This window comes from Pelophylax lessonae (genome assembly GCF_965119305.1).
Source record: "Pelophylax lessonae genome assembly, chromosome: 2".
NCBI classification, from domain to species: Eukaryota; Metazoa; Chordata; class Amphibia; order Anura; family Ranidae; genus Pelophylax; species Pelophylax lessonae.
Window position 1 is genome coordinate 461,656,409 of NC_138769.1, and position 19,228 is coordinate 461,675,636.

The 19,228-nt window shown below is 45.1% G+C and overlaps 1 protein-coding gene across 1 annotated transcript in view; it reads left to right on the forward strand.

The window, feature by feature from the left end:
- The window catches only part of RP2 (RP2 activator of ARL3 GTPase), a 51,457-nt gene extending 35,334 nt beyond the window's left edge, over window positions 1-16,123 (forward strand). The window contains exons 4-5 of the mRNA XM_082248371.1: window positions 2,161-2,246; window positions 15,822-16,123. Coding sequence (XP_082104497.1) covers window positions 2,161-2,246; window positions 15,822-15,905 — 170 coding nt within the window. The 3' untranslated portion in view covers window positions 15,906-16,123. The remainder of the gene's footprint in view (window positions 1-2,160; window positions 2,247-15,821) is intronic.
- Window positions 16,124-19,228: the final 3,105 nt, after the last annotated feature.

Here is a 19,228-nt window from a genome sequence, read left to right on the forward strand (position 1 = left end):
CCACTCTCCTCTATGGGCGGACGGATGTAAACATTTTACATCTGTCTGTCTGACAAATGGGAAATGTTTTTGGTGGATAGGATCTGATCCAATGTCAGCTCCATAGAGGGCAATGGATGGTCCGATTGGGTCTGCCTAAAAAAGTGACGGGCAGACCCGATCAGTTCACCTGTGTGAAAGGAGCCTTAGGTGTATATAACATATACTGATGCACCTGATACATTTCAAAGTATAGGTTGAGCTGGCGATGCAATGCTCCATTTTATCATAATTCCTGCTGAATTGCCCAAAATTGGCTTGACTAATTTTGCCTGAAATATGTAAGCAGCCAGATGGAAAATTGACAGCCTATCAGATGCAGTCACTGTTCCGGTATTCAGTCTGCCGTGGATGTTTGAATGCAGTGGTTGACGGGGTAGATTTCCCCATCTATCCTGTTAAGTTTAGTGGTTTCTCTCATTCAGCTTGTTGGGCTGAACAGGAGAAATCTTAACATGTATTGCTAGCCTTAGCCAATAGTTATAGCTTATGGTTAACCTAGAGGTATTTAGTTGGCTAATCAAAAGGTGATCAGAGATTGCTTGACTACAGTTTCCTAAATGAAAACTTATTGTGAAATACTTATGCGCTGCTATGTAAATACCTATACCTCCACCTACTCTATCAGTGAACTGCTGCAACCGTTACAATGTGAACTCAACCAGTATTAATAAAGAAATAGATTTTGTATAAATGGTGCGCTTCTTCATAGTGTTAAAATTATTATTTATGACCTGTATTTAACATTTCTTATAAAAATTCTATACATTGATTATTGTGACAAATTCAATAAATCCTTTTAATAGTCCGTTACATGCCCATATCCAATGCAGTGTTTTAAAGTGATAATCAAAAGCAGTCCAAAAGGTTATAACGATTCAGCAATAAAAATACAAATAAATCGATCACAAAGTGATCCTTTGTGCTGAACAAAATCCACCACCATCCACCAATGAGTAAATAGGCCACTTACCTTTTAGGTATGACAAAATAGCATGTAAACAGGATAAATCTCCGCTTAACGCCTCCTCACCGACTTCTGGGTCCTGGAGACACCGGATATGACGTCACAGGCCCCGCCCAACGCGTTGCGTCACTTGTGATGTCACTTCCCATGTCTCCCATACCAGGAAGTCGATGAGAAGGCGTTCAGCTGAGATTTATCCTGTTTACATGCTATTTTACAAGTATTCTTCTTGTGAGTTCATAGATTTATCTGATTAAAGAGGATTTATACTTTTGCATTATTTAGCTATGAGCCTTTTCTTTATATATTTGAGAAAACTGGAAGTGAGGGGAGTGGATCCAGGTAAACCAAGCAGAGGGACCTCCAATGGATCACATCGAGCCAGTTGGAAATAAACAGAATCTTAAGACCTTTTAAAAAGGCACTGTGTGCCCGTATGGCCATATTTAAAGGTGAGCTGCCAATTCACTCATTGGTGGATGGTGGTGGATATTGTTCAGCACAAAGGATAATTTTAGCACGGCTATTAGAGAAGGGGATCTCGTTGATCATTAAGAATGATTTGTATTTTTATTGCTGAATCGTTCTTATACCTTTTTTGGACTGCTTTTGATTATCGCTTTCACTGTATTGGATGTGGGCACATTATGGACTAATGAAGGATATGGAATTTGTTACAATATTGATTTATGTATAGAATTTTTATAAGAAATGTTATATACAGGTGATAAATATTAATTGCAACACTTTAAACAAGCGCACAATTTTTTCAAAATCTATATCGATTTTCGGACTGTATGTGCAAACCCTGTTTCTCTGGAGCTTGTGAATTGTAATACAGTATTGTACCGGATATGGAAAGTGGTTGAAAGCTCCGCAGTCTTTATTTATTTTTTTTCTATCCCTGGGCTACAATTGGGAGTAACATGGGACTATCTCTGCTGATTTGTCAAGATTTGACCCGTTTATTAAGTCAGTATTGCTATTACTGTCTAGTTAGAATAGAACGCGTAGACAAATATATCGACATTCAACCAAAAAATTATTTAAAATTTGTGCACTTAAAGTAAGAATTTTGTCTCCTAGAAATTATAACCATCTGAGTGCAAATTAGTTTTCACTTGAGTTTTAATTATTTCTTTTGTTATCTATAGGTCCTGTTGTTGCAATGGAGTTTAATGGAGATGAAGCTGTACAGACATGCCAGTCAGTAGTTGGAAACCTCTTTAGTGGCACCATGGTAAGTACAGAAATCAAAGTCTGGGCTCTACTGTCTTTGGTTATAAGTAAACATAATAGGAGTGATTGACAAGTATCAAAGTTGGAAATTTTAAAGTGCATGTTAACTCTAAAGCAATTTTTTAGTATATGTGGCATCGTCATCAGTTTTCTTAAAACCTTTTCCCCTGTTGTTGCTCGTGCTTTCCTACCTGGAGCAGATATGTACTCCATTTCTTTCCTGAGTCTTTATTCAAAGAAAAAAGTGAATGTGCATTTTTTTTTTTAATCACAGGCGTCATTCCCTGTGATTTCCGCTTTTGTAAGACTGGTGACTGCTATGTCCTCTGTTGCCCCTGCCACTGGTCTTGTAACTTCCCCGCTGTAGTTCTTTTTGGATCCTGCCAGTAACAGCACTTTGTACGCCACAGTGTTGTCAGTCTTCCTTCAGTTTACCTTTTTGGCTGCTTATCTGAAAGGCAGTTCAAGGGCCAACTGAAAGCGTGCAAGCAGCACTCTGAGAATGCTGCTGCTAATTTTAGGATGAAGGCTTAGTGTTTCCAGTCTGAAACCAGAAAAGCGCTTACTAGCAGGATCTCCAGGTAAGAAACTTTGCAGAAGAATTAGGAAAATCAGTTTGCCTAAGAAAATTGTAAACAGCGAGGCATGATGCCACACTTATTGAATAATTGATTTTGGGTTTACATACACCTTGAACCACTTGCTGACCGCCCGCCATAGTATTACTGCGGCAGGGCGGCTCGGCTGCGTCCAGTCACGTATTACTACGTGACTGAGTGCATGTGGTTTTGGCGGTGCGAAAGGCGGGCCGCGGGAGGGATCGTCTGAGAAACCGAAAGAAGACCCGCCTGCTTATGTAAACAAAGCGGGCGGATCTTCTGTCAGACAGGCAGGGAGAGATCAGCAGTTTCAACTAAGCTGAAACTGCGATCTCTCTGTGCCTGTCACAGAACCATCCCCCCACACAGTGAGTAAGCAGTTTAGGCATACATTTAACCCCTTTGATCATCCCCAGTATTAACCCCTTCCCTGCCAGTGTCATTTATACAGTAACAGTGCATATTATTTAGCACTGATTACTGTATTAGTGTCACTGGTCCCCAAAAAGTGTCCATGTCAGTTAGGGGTCCGATCTGTCCGCTGCAATGTCACAGTCCCGCTAAAGATCACTGCCATTACTAATAATAAATAAATAAAAAGTCCAATCTATCCCGTAGTTTGTAAACACTATAACTTTTGCGCAAACCAATTAAAATACGCTTTTTTGTATTTTTTTAACAAAAATATGTAGCAGAATACAAATTGACCTAAACTGATAAAAAAATTTAGTCAAAAAGCAGGTTTGATGTTGGGACTTTTAAGGTGCTGATAATTATTAAATAATGGAGAAAAAAATAATTTTTTTATGAAAACAATTTGACATATTAAGGACAATTCCACAAACATGAACATGAATTCTTTTAAAACATATAAAAGAAGGGAGAAAGAACTTGATTATGTCTGCTCAACATGTTTCACCATCTTGTAATGGCTTCTTCAGGAGACCGATGAACATCTTTCACAAGTATTGGAAAAAATATACAAAGTATATTCCCCGCGCCAAAGTAGGGACCTATAAAGGTATTATTGGGCCTAGTGATAATATTGCACTAAATTAAATGAATGAGTGAATGAATAAATAAATAAATTGCAGCTGCTATAGTAAAGTGCTAGTGATGAGATATAGTAATCAGAGGCAGGGTGATTACCTATAGCGCTTGCTGATAGTATGTCAAACAAAGAAGTTAATAAATATACCACTGTGTAAACACTCTATAAAAATGAAATAGTGCTACTAAATAAATACATTATGTGAATGCTGTGCTGCATATGATGAAAAATACCATTTGTGTATAAAAATTATATGTATACAATTAATAGTTAAAGTTCATGTGCAAAAAATTTATAAATGATTAAAGTTCATGTGCACAACTGTTTACTGAATTGATGATAGACAGTCCATATTATGGTAACATCCACCAAAAAGTGACTTCTGGGTGAAAAAAATATAATATAATATAAATAAAAGTAGTCCACAGAATATGTGTAGATAAATGGTAAAGTGCAGGTGCTCCTTTCTTTCTTCCCAAAATATCCCTTCACCGTGGGAAGTAGGTAAATTTCAAACTCACCAGAAAATGTGGGTCCTATATGCCTTACGACATTAAGACCAAACGTGCTTAGGAGACCCTCTCCAGGTCCGGATGCGTCCCTCCTGTCGGATAGAGCTATATCTTTGCAGTACCACTTCTACTGCTAGCGATCTCCGAAACGGGTAAATCTCCTTCAAAAACGATAACTCCTCCTTGCATAAAAAATTCCTCCTGTTGGGTCACCTCCAATCACGGGGGTATGTAAACGAATAAAAAAACCGTATAGTGCAGTGAAGTTTTTAAAATAGATTTAATGTTGCACACAACCCCGGTCACTCCAAACAAATAAAAGTCCCAATAGGTGATAAAAACAGGTGTAAAAATCCAAGGAGAATCAGTAAAAACAAATGCTATCAAACGGTGAGGCAAACGTGGGTAAAACACTATAAAAACGAGCAGAAACAACTGTCATACACGTGGGCTAGAAGTGGAGAGCGGTAGTTCCGGCTTGCGTTCCACTAAGCCCGTATGACGTCACAACGTGCGTTCCATCTAACGCGTTTCGTCATTGGCTAGACGTCTTCAGAGGTGACCCAACAGGAGGAATTTTTTATGCAAGAAGGAGTTATCGTTTTTGAAGGAGATTTACCCGTTTCGGAGATCGCTAGCAGTAGAAGTGGTACTGCAAAGATATAGCTCTATCCGACAGGAGGGACGTATCCGGACCTGAAGAGGGTCTCCTAAGCACGTTTGGTCTTAATGCCGTAAGGCATATAGGACCCTCATTTTCTGGTGAGTTTGAAATTGACCTACTTCCCACGGTGAAGGGATATTTTGGGAAGAAAGAAAGGAGCACCTGCACTTTACCATTTATCTACACATATTCTGTGGACTACTTTTATTTATATTATATTTTTTTCACCCAGAAGTCACTTTTTGGTGGATGTTACCATAATATGGACTGTCTATCATTTCAGTAAACAGTTGTGCACATGAACTTTAACTATTTATTAATTTTTTGCACATGAACTTTAACTATTTATTAATTGTGTATATATATATATATATATATATATATATATATATATATATATATATATATATATATATATATATATATATATATATATATATATATATATATATATATATATATATATATATATATATATAATTTTAATACACAAATGGTATTTTTCATCAATGCAGCACAGCATTCACATAATTTATTTATTTAGTAGCACTATTTAATTTGTATAGAGTGTTAACACAATGGTATATTTATTAACATCTTTGTTTGACATACTATCAGCAAGCGCTATAGGTAATCGCCCTGCCTCTGATTACTATATCTCCTCTTTCACAAGTAAACATTCTCAAATAACTGAACTTAGCCCATATATGGAAAAAGTTGTAAATAGAAACTGCCCTTAGATAGGGAAGAATGGAGCCAACCGCTAAGCATGCGTCACACCATAGAGGAGGAACGAGCCAAGCCACAGGGGAATCCTCAAATCAAGGATTTATAAAGCATTGTGTGCCTCAAGAGTATAGCTGATATAATGTCTTTTGGTGATATCCTAATGAGACTGGAGATCATCTTAATGGATTTCCACTTGTCCTTGGCTAGCTTGATAGACTAAGCATGAATAATTTGGTCAAAATAAGATCAAATTCTCATATTGAGAATTGCCCAAAGGAGTTCAATCTCAGGCAAAAATCCTGTGTGCGGTCTTCTTCCTCTTAACCGAACAGTCATGTTCATGTTTGTGGAATTGTCCTTAATGAAATATGTCAAATTGTTTTTATAAAAAATGATTTTTTCTCCATTATTTAATAATTATCAGCACCTTAAAAGTCCCAACATCAAACCTGCTTTTTCTTGACTACAATTTAGGGATGTGGTGCTTTTGATAAATTCACTCTCCAGCAATATATAAATTTAAAAATTAGATAAAAAATTTTAATTTTTAAAAAAAATTTATTGGGAATGTTTTATAGCAAAAAGTAAAGAATAAGGGTCCTTTCACACGGCCGCTCCGTGTGTCCGCAAATCATCCCATCTGTTTGCGGATGATTTGCGGACATAATGTAAGTGAATGACACTGCGGGTGTCAGCGGAATACCATCCGCTGACATCCGATTTTCCTCCTTTCAGTTCTGTTCCGTTTTTACGAATGGAACAGAACCCCATTTTTCCTTCCGTGTAAAAAACGGAAAGGAAGGAAAATCGGATGTCAGCGGTGTCATCCGCTGACATCCGCAGTGCCATATACTTTATATCCGCATATCATCCGCAAACGGATGGGATGATATGCGGGCACACGGAGCGGATGACAGAAATGTCTTCCGCTCCGTGGAAAAAAAAAAAAAAAAAGTCCCGCAGCGGACCTTTCACACGGAGCGGCCGTGTGAAAGGACCCTATGGCTTTTTTTTTTTTTTTTTAAATTGTCGCTCTTTTTTTGTTCATAGCGCAAAATCTAAAAAACGCAGAGGTGATCAAATACCACCAAAAGAAAGCTCTATTTGTTGGGAAAAAAATACATCAATTGTATTTGGGTACAGTGTTGCACGACCGCTCAATTTTTCATTAAAGTAACATAGTGCAGAATCGCAAAAAATGGCCTGGTCATTAGGGGGTAAAACCTTCCCCGAGGCTGAAGTGGCTAATGGAGATCTAAACCCAAACACTAAATTCTCATATAAACTATTACATGGTTATATATTAATGTAATTTAAAAATTGTTTTCAGTCTTTAAATCTGCATTAGAGCCATTTCAAACCACATGCAGCCCAGTGCATTTTTTTTTTCTGCATCACAAACGCATGTATAGTAGGTTAAATGGTTTCCAAAGGCATAGTTCACAATGCAGTCAGTTCTAGAGAAAAAAAGAGCATGCTGCATTTTTTCAACAATGAACTGTACTGTTCAAAAATGCATCGGAACACACATGTTCTTATTTAAAGTGAAGAAAAAAAGCACCGGAACGCACCAACAACGCAAATGCAAAAATGCATCCTGACTGCATTTATATGGTGTGCACCGGCCTTTAAAGAATACCTGGTAATCCTACCATAAGGAGCTTTTTCAGGCACTTTCTGTTGTGGGATAACTGTCACCCAGCTGTACTCATGCATTGAAACTTTTATCACATGCGCCAGTGGTGGGGATAAGTGGCTGTGCTGACGTATATTGTGCACACATGATCCACCATTGTCACTTTTTGGAAGTTGATCCAGATCCACAAGGTGCAACACTGGAGCTACAGCAATTACAAATGAGTTTGCTGAAAAAGGCTGGAGGGGATCATCAGTGCCATGATGGAAACAAATGAAAACCATATTTTATAGCGGTTGTATACCCAAAAAAGAAAAAAAAAAAAACTGCAGGACAATAGCATAATGTGCTAGAATACACCGCATACTAGCACATTTTGAAATACTTCCCTTAGAACGAAGCCCACTGCAGCGGCCGGTCACTGCTGACATGTTCCCCTGGCGTTTTTGTTCGGCGTTTGCGGGCTTCGGCGCTGTGAAGGGCCGGAGCCGCAATGATATCACTGTTTCGGCAAGAAGTTCTGAAGTTGGGCACGATATGCCAGACCTTCAGAGCGCATGCCCTACTGACATTAGCGGCTGCATGCAGGGTGAATACAGTGCTTTGCGCAAGTATTCGGCCCCCTTGAACTTTGCAACCTTTTGCCACATTTTAGGCTTTAAACATAAAGATATAAAACTGTCATTTTTTGTGAAGAATCAACAACAAGTGGGACACAATCATGAAGTGGAACGAAATGTATTGGATATTTCAAACTTTTTTAACAAAAAAAAAAAACTGAAAAATTGGGCGTGCAAAATTATTCAGCCCCCTTAAGTTAATACTTTTGCTGCGATTACAGCTGTAAGTCGCTTGGGGTATGTCTCTATCAGTTTTGCACATCGAGAGACTGAAATTTTTGCCCATTCCTCCTTGCAAAACAGCTCGAGCTCAGTGAGGTTGGATGGAGAGCGTTTGTTAACAGCAGTTTCTCTTACGTCCTCCGACAGTCGCCGTCTCTTCATATTCGTCACATATGGGGTATTAGACTTTGCTCCGAAGGAGTAGCTAGGCAACAGAATATGTTAACAATAAAGCTTTAACATATCCCACCCCCAAGGGGTGGTCCCCTCAGTCAATACCCTCCTACTTCCTGCAACCATATCTCAGTTTTAATGTCTAGCTTGTCAGGAGTGGCTGGCTCTCTCTGTGCTGGGACTTTTTGTCCCAGACTCTTTCTTCTTTTTAATATTTTGTTTGAGTTTTCTCTCTACCTTTACCTAGCTGTTATTTTTGTCAGCATTAGTTAGTTCTTCGGACGAAGAGGATCATGCGGACTGGGTCTCGGGCTGATCCCACTGATCGCAGGTCGTGGGTCAGTGGCTTCCCAGTCTGCCATCGAGCGTTCAGCCAGGTAACGCTCCTGGCACAGTGAACGACCCATCCCTGTTCGGTGCAGGGATGATTGGTGAGGTGGCTACCTCACCGGACGCTGTGCGGTTTCTTAACCGCCATTGTGTGCGTCTTGAATTGCGACTCTCCCTGCCTCATGTGCAGCGGCTTGTTCGCCTGTGCGGGTTCCCCACGCCATGTGAGGTAAGTGTATTTATGTGGGGACCTGTCTGTCTGGGGGGGGTCTCAGTCTGGGACTGTGTAACCTGCCTTTAATCACACTGCTTGTCTCCCTATCTCTCGGCTGCATGCTGTGGGCTGCAAGGGGGGGGGGGGAGCTGTGTGACACTGTGTGTGTCAGGCTGGGCAGTGTGGGAAGCTGTGTGCTGTGGGGCATGTTTTTTATGGCATGTTTGGGCATATACAGCGATCGCTGCGGCGATCTAACATGTATCCATATATTGGGATGAAAATGTGTGTGTTTTTATGCACTGTGGAGCGGCGTTTTCGGCGCCAAACGACGCCATTTTACCGGCGCCCGCTCCGGCCGCATGGTTTACATGCTCGGCGGCCATTTTCTTGTAGCCTCCATAGGCTTGCATAGAGCGCCCTGGCAGCATCACTTCCTCTTTCCTGGAACACCGATCGAGGCGGCAGCAGCAGCGGGGTCTCCTCAGGTTTTATCCTTCTATTCTTGCAATCCATTGCCTGTATTCAGTCTGTATATTCCCTGTGGGGGTCTCATTGTGCCTGAGCGTGGTGCGGTGGGCTGCGCTTGCCGCGCTTGCTAAAAGGGGGCAGTTAACCCTTGGTTGTCTGGCATTACAGGGGCATTGGATTCTCAGGAGGGCAAGTTTCCCACAGTATTGGTGGAAAGCCAGGGGACCGCTGTTTCCCCCCCAGGGGGGGATTTAGCCACTATTGTGGCTGGCCTTGCTGCCCAGGTGCAAATGCTGGTGGCTGCTCAATCTACTAAACGGCCCAGAGTTGCTCTGTCCTCCGATTCTGAGGGTGAAGGTGATGGGGCTGTTCTGGCAGGGACCCCCCTATCGGGGTCCCGCTCCTCTCTTGATCTAGTGGGGTCTGAGGTAGAGGCTGACGTTGAGGGGGTTGATAATTCTCCCCCTGGCTCGCCTGAAGAGCTTGCAATCATGGATGAGTTGATTGCTTCCATTAAGCAGACGCTACGTTTGCAGGACGAGGTGTGTCCCCCCGCTGCCTTGGCGGCTTATGGGACGCAGAGAAAACGCAGGACGCCGCAGGTTTTTCACTGCAATGCTGATTTTCAGCGCGCTGTTAAGGATCAATGGCGCGATCTGCGCAAGCCTTTTGCGGTTCCAAGTAAATTCAAGCTGCGTTATCCTTTCTCGCCTGCCACTGATGAACGGTGGTGTGTGCCTCCGCCAGTGGATCATGCAATTGCGGTTTTGAACAAAGCCACTGCGATTCCTGCAGAGGGTTCCCCTGTTTTCCGTGATGCCACGGATAGGAGACTGGAGTCTCTTGCCCGTCATACTTATTCTGTTACGGGTTCTATGCTTAAGGCTCTGTTTGCTTCTCTCATGGCGGCCCAGGCGATCGCAAGTTGGACGCAGATGCTTAGGCGCGTCCTAGTGGCCGATTCGGCCTCGGCGGCGACCCTGGATATGGTGGATCAGATCCACCAGGGTGTCATGTATCTGTGTGATGCGGACCTGGACCTGATTCCGTTGGCTGCACGTGTGCACAGCGTGGCGGTGTTGTCTCGCCGCCTGGTTTGGTTGAAATGTTGGTCGGTGGACCAATCTTCACGTAAGACCTTAGCCAATCTGCCTTATGATGGGTCTCGCCTTTTTGGGGAGTCCCTGGATGTGTTGATTAAGGGGATCACCGGGGGTAAGAGCACTCTCTTGCCCCATTTCCCCAAGGCTAAGGGGGCTTCTGGGAAGAAGCATGCAAATTTTCGGCCCCCTCAGGGGTCCTTTCGTGCCTTTCGGCCGCACTACAAGGGCAAACCGTTCAAAGGCCAAGGCTCTCAGAAGAAGCCCTGGTCTGGGAAACAGAAGTCCGGCCAATCCGGACCTGCGGCCCATAACAGTTCGGCCTGAAGGGGCGCCCTCACCCAGTTTTGGGGTGGGGGGACGCTTGCTCGGTTTTCTTCAGCCCTGGTTGGCCCGTGTGCGGGACAGATGGGTTCTGGAAATCGTTCGATCTGGTTACAAGATCGAGTTTCTCTCTCGGCCGGAGAGCAGATTTTTTCCCTCAAATCTACAACTGTCTCCAGAGCGCTTGCGGGATCTGCACCTGGCGGTGCGGGACCTGAGGGCTCAGGGAGTGGTGGTTCCGGTGCCTCATCGGGACAGATTTCGGGGGTTTTATTCCAATCTGTTCACCGTGCCCAGGAAGGAGGGCAAGGTTCGTCCGATTCTGGACTTGAAAGCTCTGAACCGCTCTGTGCGGGTTCGCAAGTTCCGCATGGAATCCCTGCGCTCGGTGGTGGCTGCCCTGGTTCCGGGGGAATTCATGGCCTCCATCGATTTGAAGGATGCGTACCTTCACATCCCCATATTCGAAGGTCATCAGAGATACCTTCGATTTGCCATTGCGGAGGATCACTACCAGTTCGTGGCGTTGCCCTTTGGGCTCGCTTCGGCTCCGCGGGTCTTCACCAAGGTGCTTGCACCGGTTCTGGCATTATTGAGGGCCCAGGGCATTTCTGTCCTGGGGTATCTGGACGACATTCTGATTCGGTCTGCGACCAGTCAGGGTCTGGAGAAGGACCTGTCTGTCACGATGCAAACTCTGCAGGAGTTCGGTTGGACGATAAATGTTCCAAAGTCAACACTGAGTCCGTCGGTTCGTCTCCCCTATCTGGGAATGATACTGGACTCGGTGCAGGCGAAGGTCTTCCTGCCGGAAGACAAACTCAGGACTCTTCAGGAGGAAGTCAGGTCCCTCAGGGACGTTCCACACTCGTCTCTGCGGACGTGTATGAGATGTCTGGGATTGATGGTCTCGGCCTTCGAGGCGATTCCTTTCGCGCAGTTTCACACGCGGGGTCTCCAAGCGGAGATCCTGTCCAAGTGGGACGGGCGACCTCAATCTCTGGATCTTCAGATCTCGTTGAGTCATCGCACCAGGGAAAACCTTCTGTGGTGGCTCCAGTCCCCGTTGGGGTCCGGGGGCAAGTCGTTTCGTCCGATCTCGTGGACGATAATCACCACGGATGCCAGCCTGTCGGGCTGGGGTGGTGTTCTGGGCGTTCTGTCCGCCCAGGGGACCTGGTCGGAGGGGGAGTCTTCCCTCCCGATCAACATTCTGGAATTGCGTGCGATAAGGCTCTGTCTTCATCGCTGGACGGACCGGCTGCAGGGCTGCCCGGTTCGGGTGCAGACGGACAATGCCACGGCGGTGGCCTACATCAACCACCAAGGGGGCACCAGGAGTGCCCGAGCGGCTCGAGAAGTGGCCGACATTCTGTCTTGGGCCGAGACTCATGTCCCGGCGATAACGGCGGTTCACATTCCGGGAGTGGAGAACTGGCAGGCGGACTATCTGAGTCGCCAGACCCTGGATCAGGGGGAATGGTCTCTCCATCCGGCTGTCTTCCAGATGTTGTGCGCGAAGTGGGGTCTTCCAGATGTGGACCTGTTCGCGTCTCGCCTCAACTACAAGGTGAAGAGGTTCGTGGCAAGGACGCGCGACCCTCGGGCAGACGCGTCGGACGCGTTAGTGGCCCCGTGGCATCAGTACAGGCTGATGTATGCGCGTCCACCGATTCAGTTGCTGTCCAGGTTCCTTCGCAGGTTACACTCGGAACGCAGCACGGTGATTCTTGTGGCACCGGACTGGCCTCGCCGGTCCTGGTACGCAGACCTCGTGAATCTGGCGGTCGACGCCCCCTGGCGTCTGCCTCTTCGAGACGATCTACTGTCTCAAGGACCGATTTACCATCCTGCTTTACAGTCGCTGGCTTTGACGGCCTGGCTGTTGAGACCGAGGTCCTGAAGGAGAAGGGTCTCTCTCCAGAGGTCGTTCATACTTTGATCAACGCGAGGAAGTCTTCCTCGGGAAAGGTTTATTACCGTACTTGGAAGGCCTATTTTGCCTGGTGTGAGTCCAGGGGGTTTTCACCCCGCACGTACTCGGTTTCCCGTGTGCTGTCTTTCCTTCAGACGGGTGTCGATCAGCGTTTGGCGCTGGCTACGATAAAGGGTCAGGTGTCTGCGCTGGCCGTTCTGTTTCAACGTCCCGTGGCTTCCAACTCCTTGGTTGGCACTTTTATTCAGGGTGTGCGGCATCTGGTTCCTCCTAGGAGGGATCCTTTGCCCCCTTGGGACTTGAATCTCGTTCTATCTGTGTTACAACGTGCTCCTTTTGAACAGATCAGGGAGATCTCGTTGTCTATGTTGTCCAAAAAGGTCGCCTTTTTGGTGGCGATCACTTCGGCTCGCAGAGTGTCGGAACTGGCGGCTTTGTCCTGCAAGTCTCCGTACCTGGTTGTTCATTTGGATAAGGTGGTCTTGCGACCTAATCCTTCTTTTCTGCCGAAACGAGTTTCGGAATTCCATCTTAACGAGGATATTGTTTTGCCTTCGTTGTGCACGAAGCCTAAACATCCAAAGGAGGTGAGATTGCACTCTCTGGATGTTGTTCGGGCGATAAGGGTTTACCTTAAATCGACTGAGTCTTTTCGTAGGACGGACTCCTTGTTTGTTCTTCCAGAGGGTCCTCGGAAGGGCATGGCGGCTTCGGCCTCCACCATCGCCAAATGGATCAGGCAGACCATTGAACAGGCCTATGCCTTGCAGGGGAAGGTTCCCCCTGTGCCTGTGAAGGCGCACTCTACTAGATCACTGAGTACGTCTTGGGCCTGCCGTCATGGGGCTTCTGTAGCCCAGGTGTGTAAGGCGGCGACTTGGTCGACCGTGCACACTTTCACAAAATTCTACAAAGTAGATGTTCAGGCATCGGCGGATGCTTCCTTTGGCCGCAAGGTTCTTAGTGCGGCTGTTCCATAGGGTCCCTTGTCGGGGACTCCTGACTGTTGGGATAGTTTTTTGTATCCCCTGTTTTTTTTGTCTTTTCCTGGGTTGTTGCTCCTGTTGAGCACTTATTTTTGCTGTTGCCCAGCTGGTTTCCTTCCTTTGGTAAGGTTCCTTTCTTTGATGTGGAGACTGCGTTGCCTTTCGGCGCGGATGCGTTTCCCACCCCTCATGTTTGCACTGCTTTGGGACGTCCCCATATGTGACGAATATGAAGAGGCGGCGACTGTCGGAGGACGTAAGAGAAAACGGAATTTTTGTAAAATCTTACCTGTAAAATTCCTTTCTCTGAGTCCTCCGACAGTCGCCGCCCCCGCCCCTCTTTTGGGGTTTGAATGTATACTCTACTGCTATTCCACTAAAACTGAGATATGGTTGCAGGAAGTAGGAGGGTATTGACTGAGGGGACCACCCCTTGGGGTGGGATATGTTAAAGCTTTATTGTTAACATATTCTGTTGCCTAGCTACTCCTTCGGAGCAAAGTCTAATACCCCATATGTGACGAATATGAAGAGGCGGCGACTGTCGGAGGACTCAGAGAAAGGAATTTTACAGGTAAGATTTTACAAAAATTCAGTTTTTTAGTTCTTTCCACAGATTCTCGATTGGATTCAGGTCTGGACTTTGACTTGGCCATTCTAACACCTGGATATGTTTATTTGTGAACCATTCCATTGTAGATTTTGCTTTATGTTTTGGATTATTGTCTTGTTGGAAGACAAATCTCCGTCCCAGTCTCAGGTCTATTGCAGACTTCATCAGGTTTTCTTCCAGAATAATCCTGTATTTGGCTCCATCCATCTTCCCATCAATTTTAACCATCTTCCCTGTCCCTGCTGAAGAAAAGCAGGCCCAAACCATGATGCTGCCACCACCATGTTTGACAGTGGGGATGGTGTGTTCAGGGTGATGAGCTGTGTTGCTTTTACGCCAAACATAACGTTTTGCATTGTTGCCAAAAAGTTTGATTTTGGTTTCATCTGACCAGAGCACCTTCTTCCACATGTTTGGTGTGTCTCCCAGGTGGCTTGTGGCAAACTTTAGACGACACTTTTTATGGATATCTTTAAGAAATGGCTTTCTTCTTGCCACTCTTCCATAAAGGTCAGATTTGTACAGTATACGACTGACTGATTGTTGTCCTTTGGACAGAGTCTCCCACCTCAGCTGTAGATCTCTGCAGTTCATCCAGAGTGATCATGGGCCTCTTGGCTGCATCTCTTATCAGTCTTCTCCTTGTATGAGCTGAAAGTTTAGAGGGATGGCCAGGTCTTCGTAGATTTGCAGTGGTCTGATACTCCTTCCATTTCAATATTCTCGCTTGCACAGTGCTCCTTGGGATGTTTAAAGCTTGGGAAATCTTTTTGTATTCAAATCCGGCTTTAAACTTCTCCACAACAGTATCTCTGACCTTCCTGTTGTGTTCCTTTTTCTTCATGATGCTCTCTGCGCTTTAAACGGACATCTGAGACTATCACAGTGCAGGTGCATTTATACGGAGACTTGATTACACACAGGTGGATTCTATTTATCATCATTCGTCATTTAGGTCAACATTGGATCATTCAGAGATCCTCACTGAACTTCTGGAGAGTTTGCTGCACTGAAAGTAAAGGGGCTGAATAATTTTGCACGCCCAATTTTTCCGTTTTTTTTTTTTTTTGTTAAAGTTTGAAATATCCAATAAATTTCGTTCCACTTCATGATTGTGTCCCACTTGTTGTTGATTCTTCACAAAAAATTACAGTTTTATATCTTTATGTTTGAAGCCTGAAATGTGGAAAGGTCGCAAAGTTCAAGGGGCCCGAATACTTTCGCAAGGCACTGTACTTAACATTATTAGTCCTATTCTGATTAATCTTTCTAAATCAATTAAAAAGCTATTTTCTGCTTTCTTATTTATAGTGTAAAATTCAACATTTCTAATTTGTCTGTGTGTGTCATAAATTGTTTATTTCTATAGTAATTTTCAATTTTTTATTTTAACAGGTGTTTGTTTCAGAAAGCGAGTCATCGGCCTCTCAAGATGTGGATAATTTTTACAATTTTGCCGACATGCAGATGGGAATGTAGAGTTCCGAGTTATGTTTGTGGCAGTGCTTGTTGCTGTTTTTATGCATAGAAGATATGCAGAGAGACCTTCTTTATATTTTTAATAATCGTTGCCTCTGTTCACTTGAAGCAGGCATCTGTTTAGAGATCTTGTTCCCGTGGTGTTTGTACACAACAATTTTTAAGATATTGGTCTTCATGTAAAATACTCTGTATGTAATGATTTTCTTAATATAAGTAAGAAGGTGCAAAATTTTATTTAAAAATGACCCAAACCAGATTATCATTTTATGTTATTGGCATAAAGGAGAAATATAAAAAAATATTTAAAACTTTTTCTATTTTTTTTTTTTTTTTTTGTATTTTGGATAGAGTAGGAGTTAAACTTGCTGGTTTTTTTTTTTTTTTTTTGGGCAGGATAGAAGTACTGCAGACAGTTTTTAAGGGTAGTATTGCAACCTGAGCTTCTTCTTCTTCTTCTTCCTTTTTTTTTTTTACCTTGCCTGCGGGTCCATATTAAAAATAAAGCCTGGCATTGGGCTTATTATTGTGAATAAATATGTTTTGCAAAATAAAACAGCAAATTAACTTTTGATTTGTGCTTAAAGTGGAACTTTACCCATATCCGTTTTGATATCAATTAATGTTCCCTAAAGAGCATATATTCCACATTAATAATTATGCTACCAACATGCTGTAAAATGCCTCCAGCTTTTCTCCTTTTCTTCAATTAAAATTAATATTTCTCTTTCGTTCATTGACGGACACAGTTCCTGATATTCCATTGGGCAGTCCCAGGGGGTATACTCCCTCTCTCTGTTATAGGCACTCTGCCTAGTCAGGAGTAAGGACCTAGTTCCTTGCTGGGCTCTTTGGTCCTGGCAAATTTATTTATTTTTAGTTAGAAATTTTTTCTCCTGGATTTTTCCTGTGAGATCTACAATCAACTGTGGGACTGGGTGATGGGCTGGATAAACTAGATCCAGTGGTCACCCCAGTCTGGCCAGCAAGCGCATGCAGACCTCAGCTCTGTGCTAGGTCGGCCGCGACATAGCCTCACTGGTCAGGGGCTGGACTGCGAATTAAACGCCTTGCGAGGTCGCATACGACCGAGTCTCGGCCCGAGTCGCAGCGTTCCTCCTGGCCAACAGCATTTGTTTCCCCTCTCCATGTTTCGATGGAGAGGGGTTCTGTCTGGAGTGGTGCCCACTTAGTTCCTGATATGGTGAGTAGCTGAGTGCCGCCGGCGACCGGACGATCGACTGTGTGCTGGGGGGGCGGGGGGGGGGGTTGTACCTGGTGGGGGCTCCTTCCTGGGTCTGTCCTTGAGGCCTGGGTTCCCTCCTGGGTCCCTGTAAGCCTCGTGGTGCCATACGGGGCTGCCATTTTGTTGTAGCCTGTGTGATTCTATGCATGGTGGCCATGTTTGTGTAGTTTGGCGGCCATTTTGCTGTGGTTTGTCATTGAAAGTAGCGGAGCCCATGACAGGGGAGCCCTGTGGGTTGGCAATTATGGCCGTGGGAGTCCTTCCTCATCCCCTGGTGCTGACTCTTGGATCCTTTCACTTCCTGATCGCCGCATGTGTAGTGCAGATTATCCTGGTGGCTGCAGGTGCCTGTTTCTGCTAGATGGTGATTCTGGTGTGGTCCTCTCCCTATCTGCTGAGGATCGCTTGGTGTGACTGGGTGGTGCTGCCAGCACGGTGGGGGTTGTCCCTTTGCAGTGGTTTACACTTTTTGTGGTGTCCCCTTGGTGACTCATGGAGTCTTTGGAGCACATCTCCCCACCTGATCCCCTCTCTGAGGCTACAGGGCTCTCTGGGTCCCAACCACCCATCAATGCACTGATGGCGGTCCTGGAGTCCTTTGTGTCCCAGGTGGAGGGGACTTTCGGGCGCCCCCTGCCTCATCTGTCTCATCAAATCCTGAATCTGATTTGGCCACCGTGGACGTGGGTCACCCTGCTGGGTCTGCAACCTCGTGCCTGGAATGCTCAGATAGTGAGGATGATTCATCCACGTCTGCGACTGTGCATGAAAAGACGCTGGTGGAAGTTCTGATTTTATCTGTGCGTGAGACCGAAGATGGAGGACGCAGCTGCGACGGAGGCGCAGTTTCATTTTGGCACTCACAAGCCATCTAGAGAGGCAAAGGTGTTTTCCTTTCCCTGCCTATTTTGGCGGAATTGTCGCTAAAGCGTAGGGACAACCAAAGCATCCCCATAAGGTCCCTAAGCGCTTTACTAGGCATTACCCCTATGAGGATTTTCTTCTTAAGAAGTGGACTGTTCCTCTGGTGGTGGACCCTCTGGTTTCCAGATTAAACAAGACAACCATGATTCTGGTTGAAGAACCCTCAGCCTTTAAGGATCCAGCTGACAGGAAGGCAGAGGCTGTGGCTCGCAATATGCACACTCTGGCTGGTTTGGCTTTGAGGCTGGTATTCACCATTGCCCTGGTGTCGCGAAGTCTGACTGAGTTGGCTAACGCCTCGTACACACGCAACGATTATCGGCCGACCGATCGGCCGTCTTTTGTCCAGTGTTGTTGTGTTGGTTGAAATGTGCTCTAAACTGCACACAAATTTTCTTGGCCAACAACAACCAACTTCAGAAGTGATGTCATGTGCTGGTTAACTTTCCGTGTGTTTTTTCTTCTCTGAGCATGCCCAGTCTTGCTCATCTGATGTTTGTCTGCCGAAATCTGTACTGACTGATGGAAAATCGGCCGTTCTGTTGACGGCCAACAAAAATTTTATAGCATGCACACCAGATTTTGTTCGTCCGAAAAGTCGCAGTCGGTTGTCGGAATCATCATACTAACAAGCCGATAATCGGCCGATCGGACGTTGGCCGAAAATTCACGGCCAACAAGCGTTTGTACGAGGCTTAAGCTTTTACGCCATGACCTGGAGGGAAAAGAGCCCCCCTGCCTTTGCCGAGTTGGCAGACCAGTTGGTCCAGGGGCTGCAGTTTCTGTGATGCCTCTTTTGGATGCTGATCCCTTAGTAGCTCGGCCTTGATTGATTTTTCCCTTTCAAGGAGATCGCCTGTTTTGAGCTACCCTGGATGACATCATAAAAGGTCTCAGGGGGAAGAGTACTTTTCTTAGGCTACTAAGGGCAAGAAACCTCGTCGTAGACGTGGGCCTTCCTGCTCGGCTCAAAAGAAGTTTTTATATCCCTCTGGGTCAACTGACAAGGGCTGAAGCCTTTCAGGGCCTCTTCTGGAGGATCCAAACAAACCTTGTCTGGCAAGCCAAGAGCGGGTTTCTCCAGAACCACGAACAAGGCTCCTTCAGCATGAAGCTGCGCTCTCGCCCGTATCGGGGGTGGGGGGACGTCTTC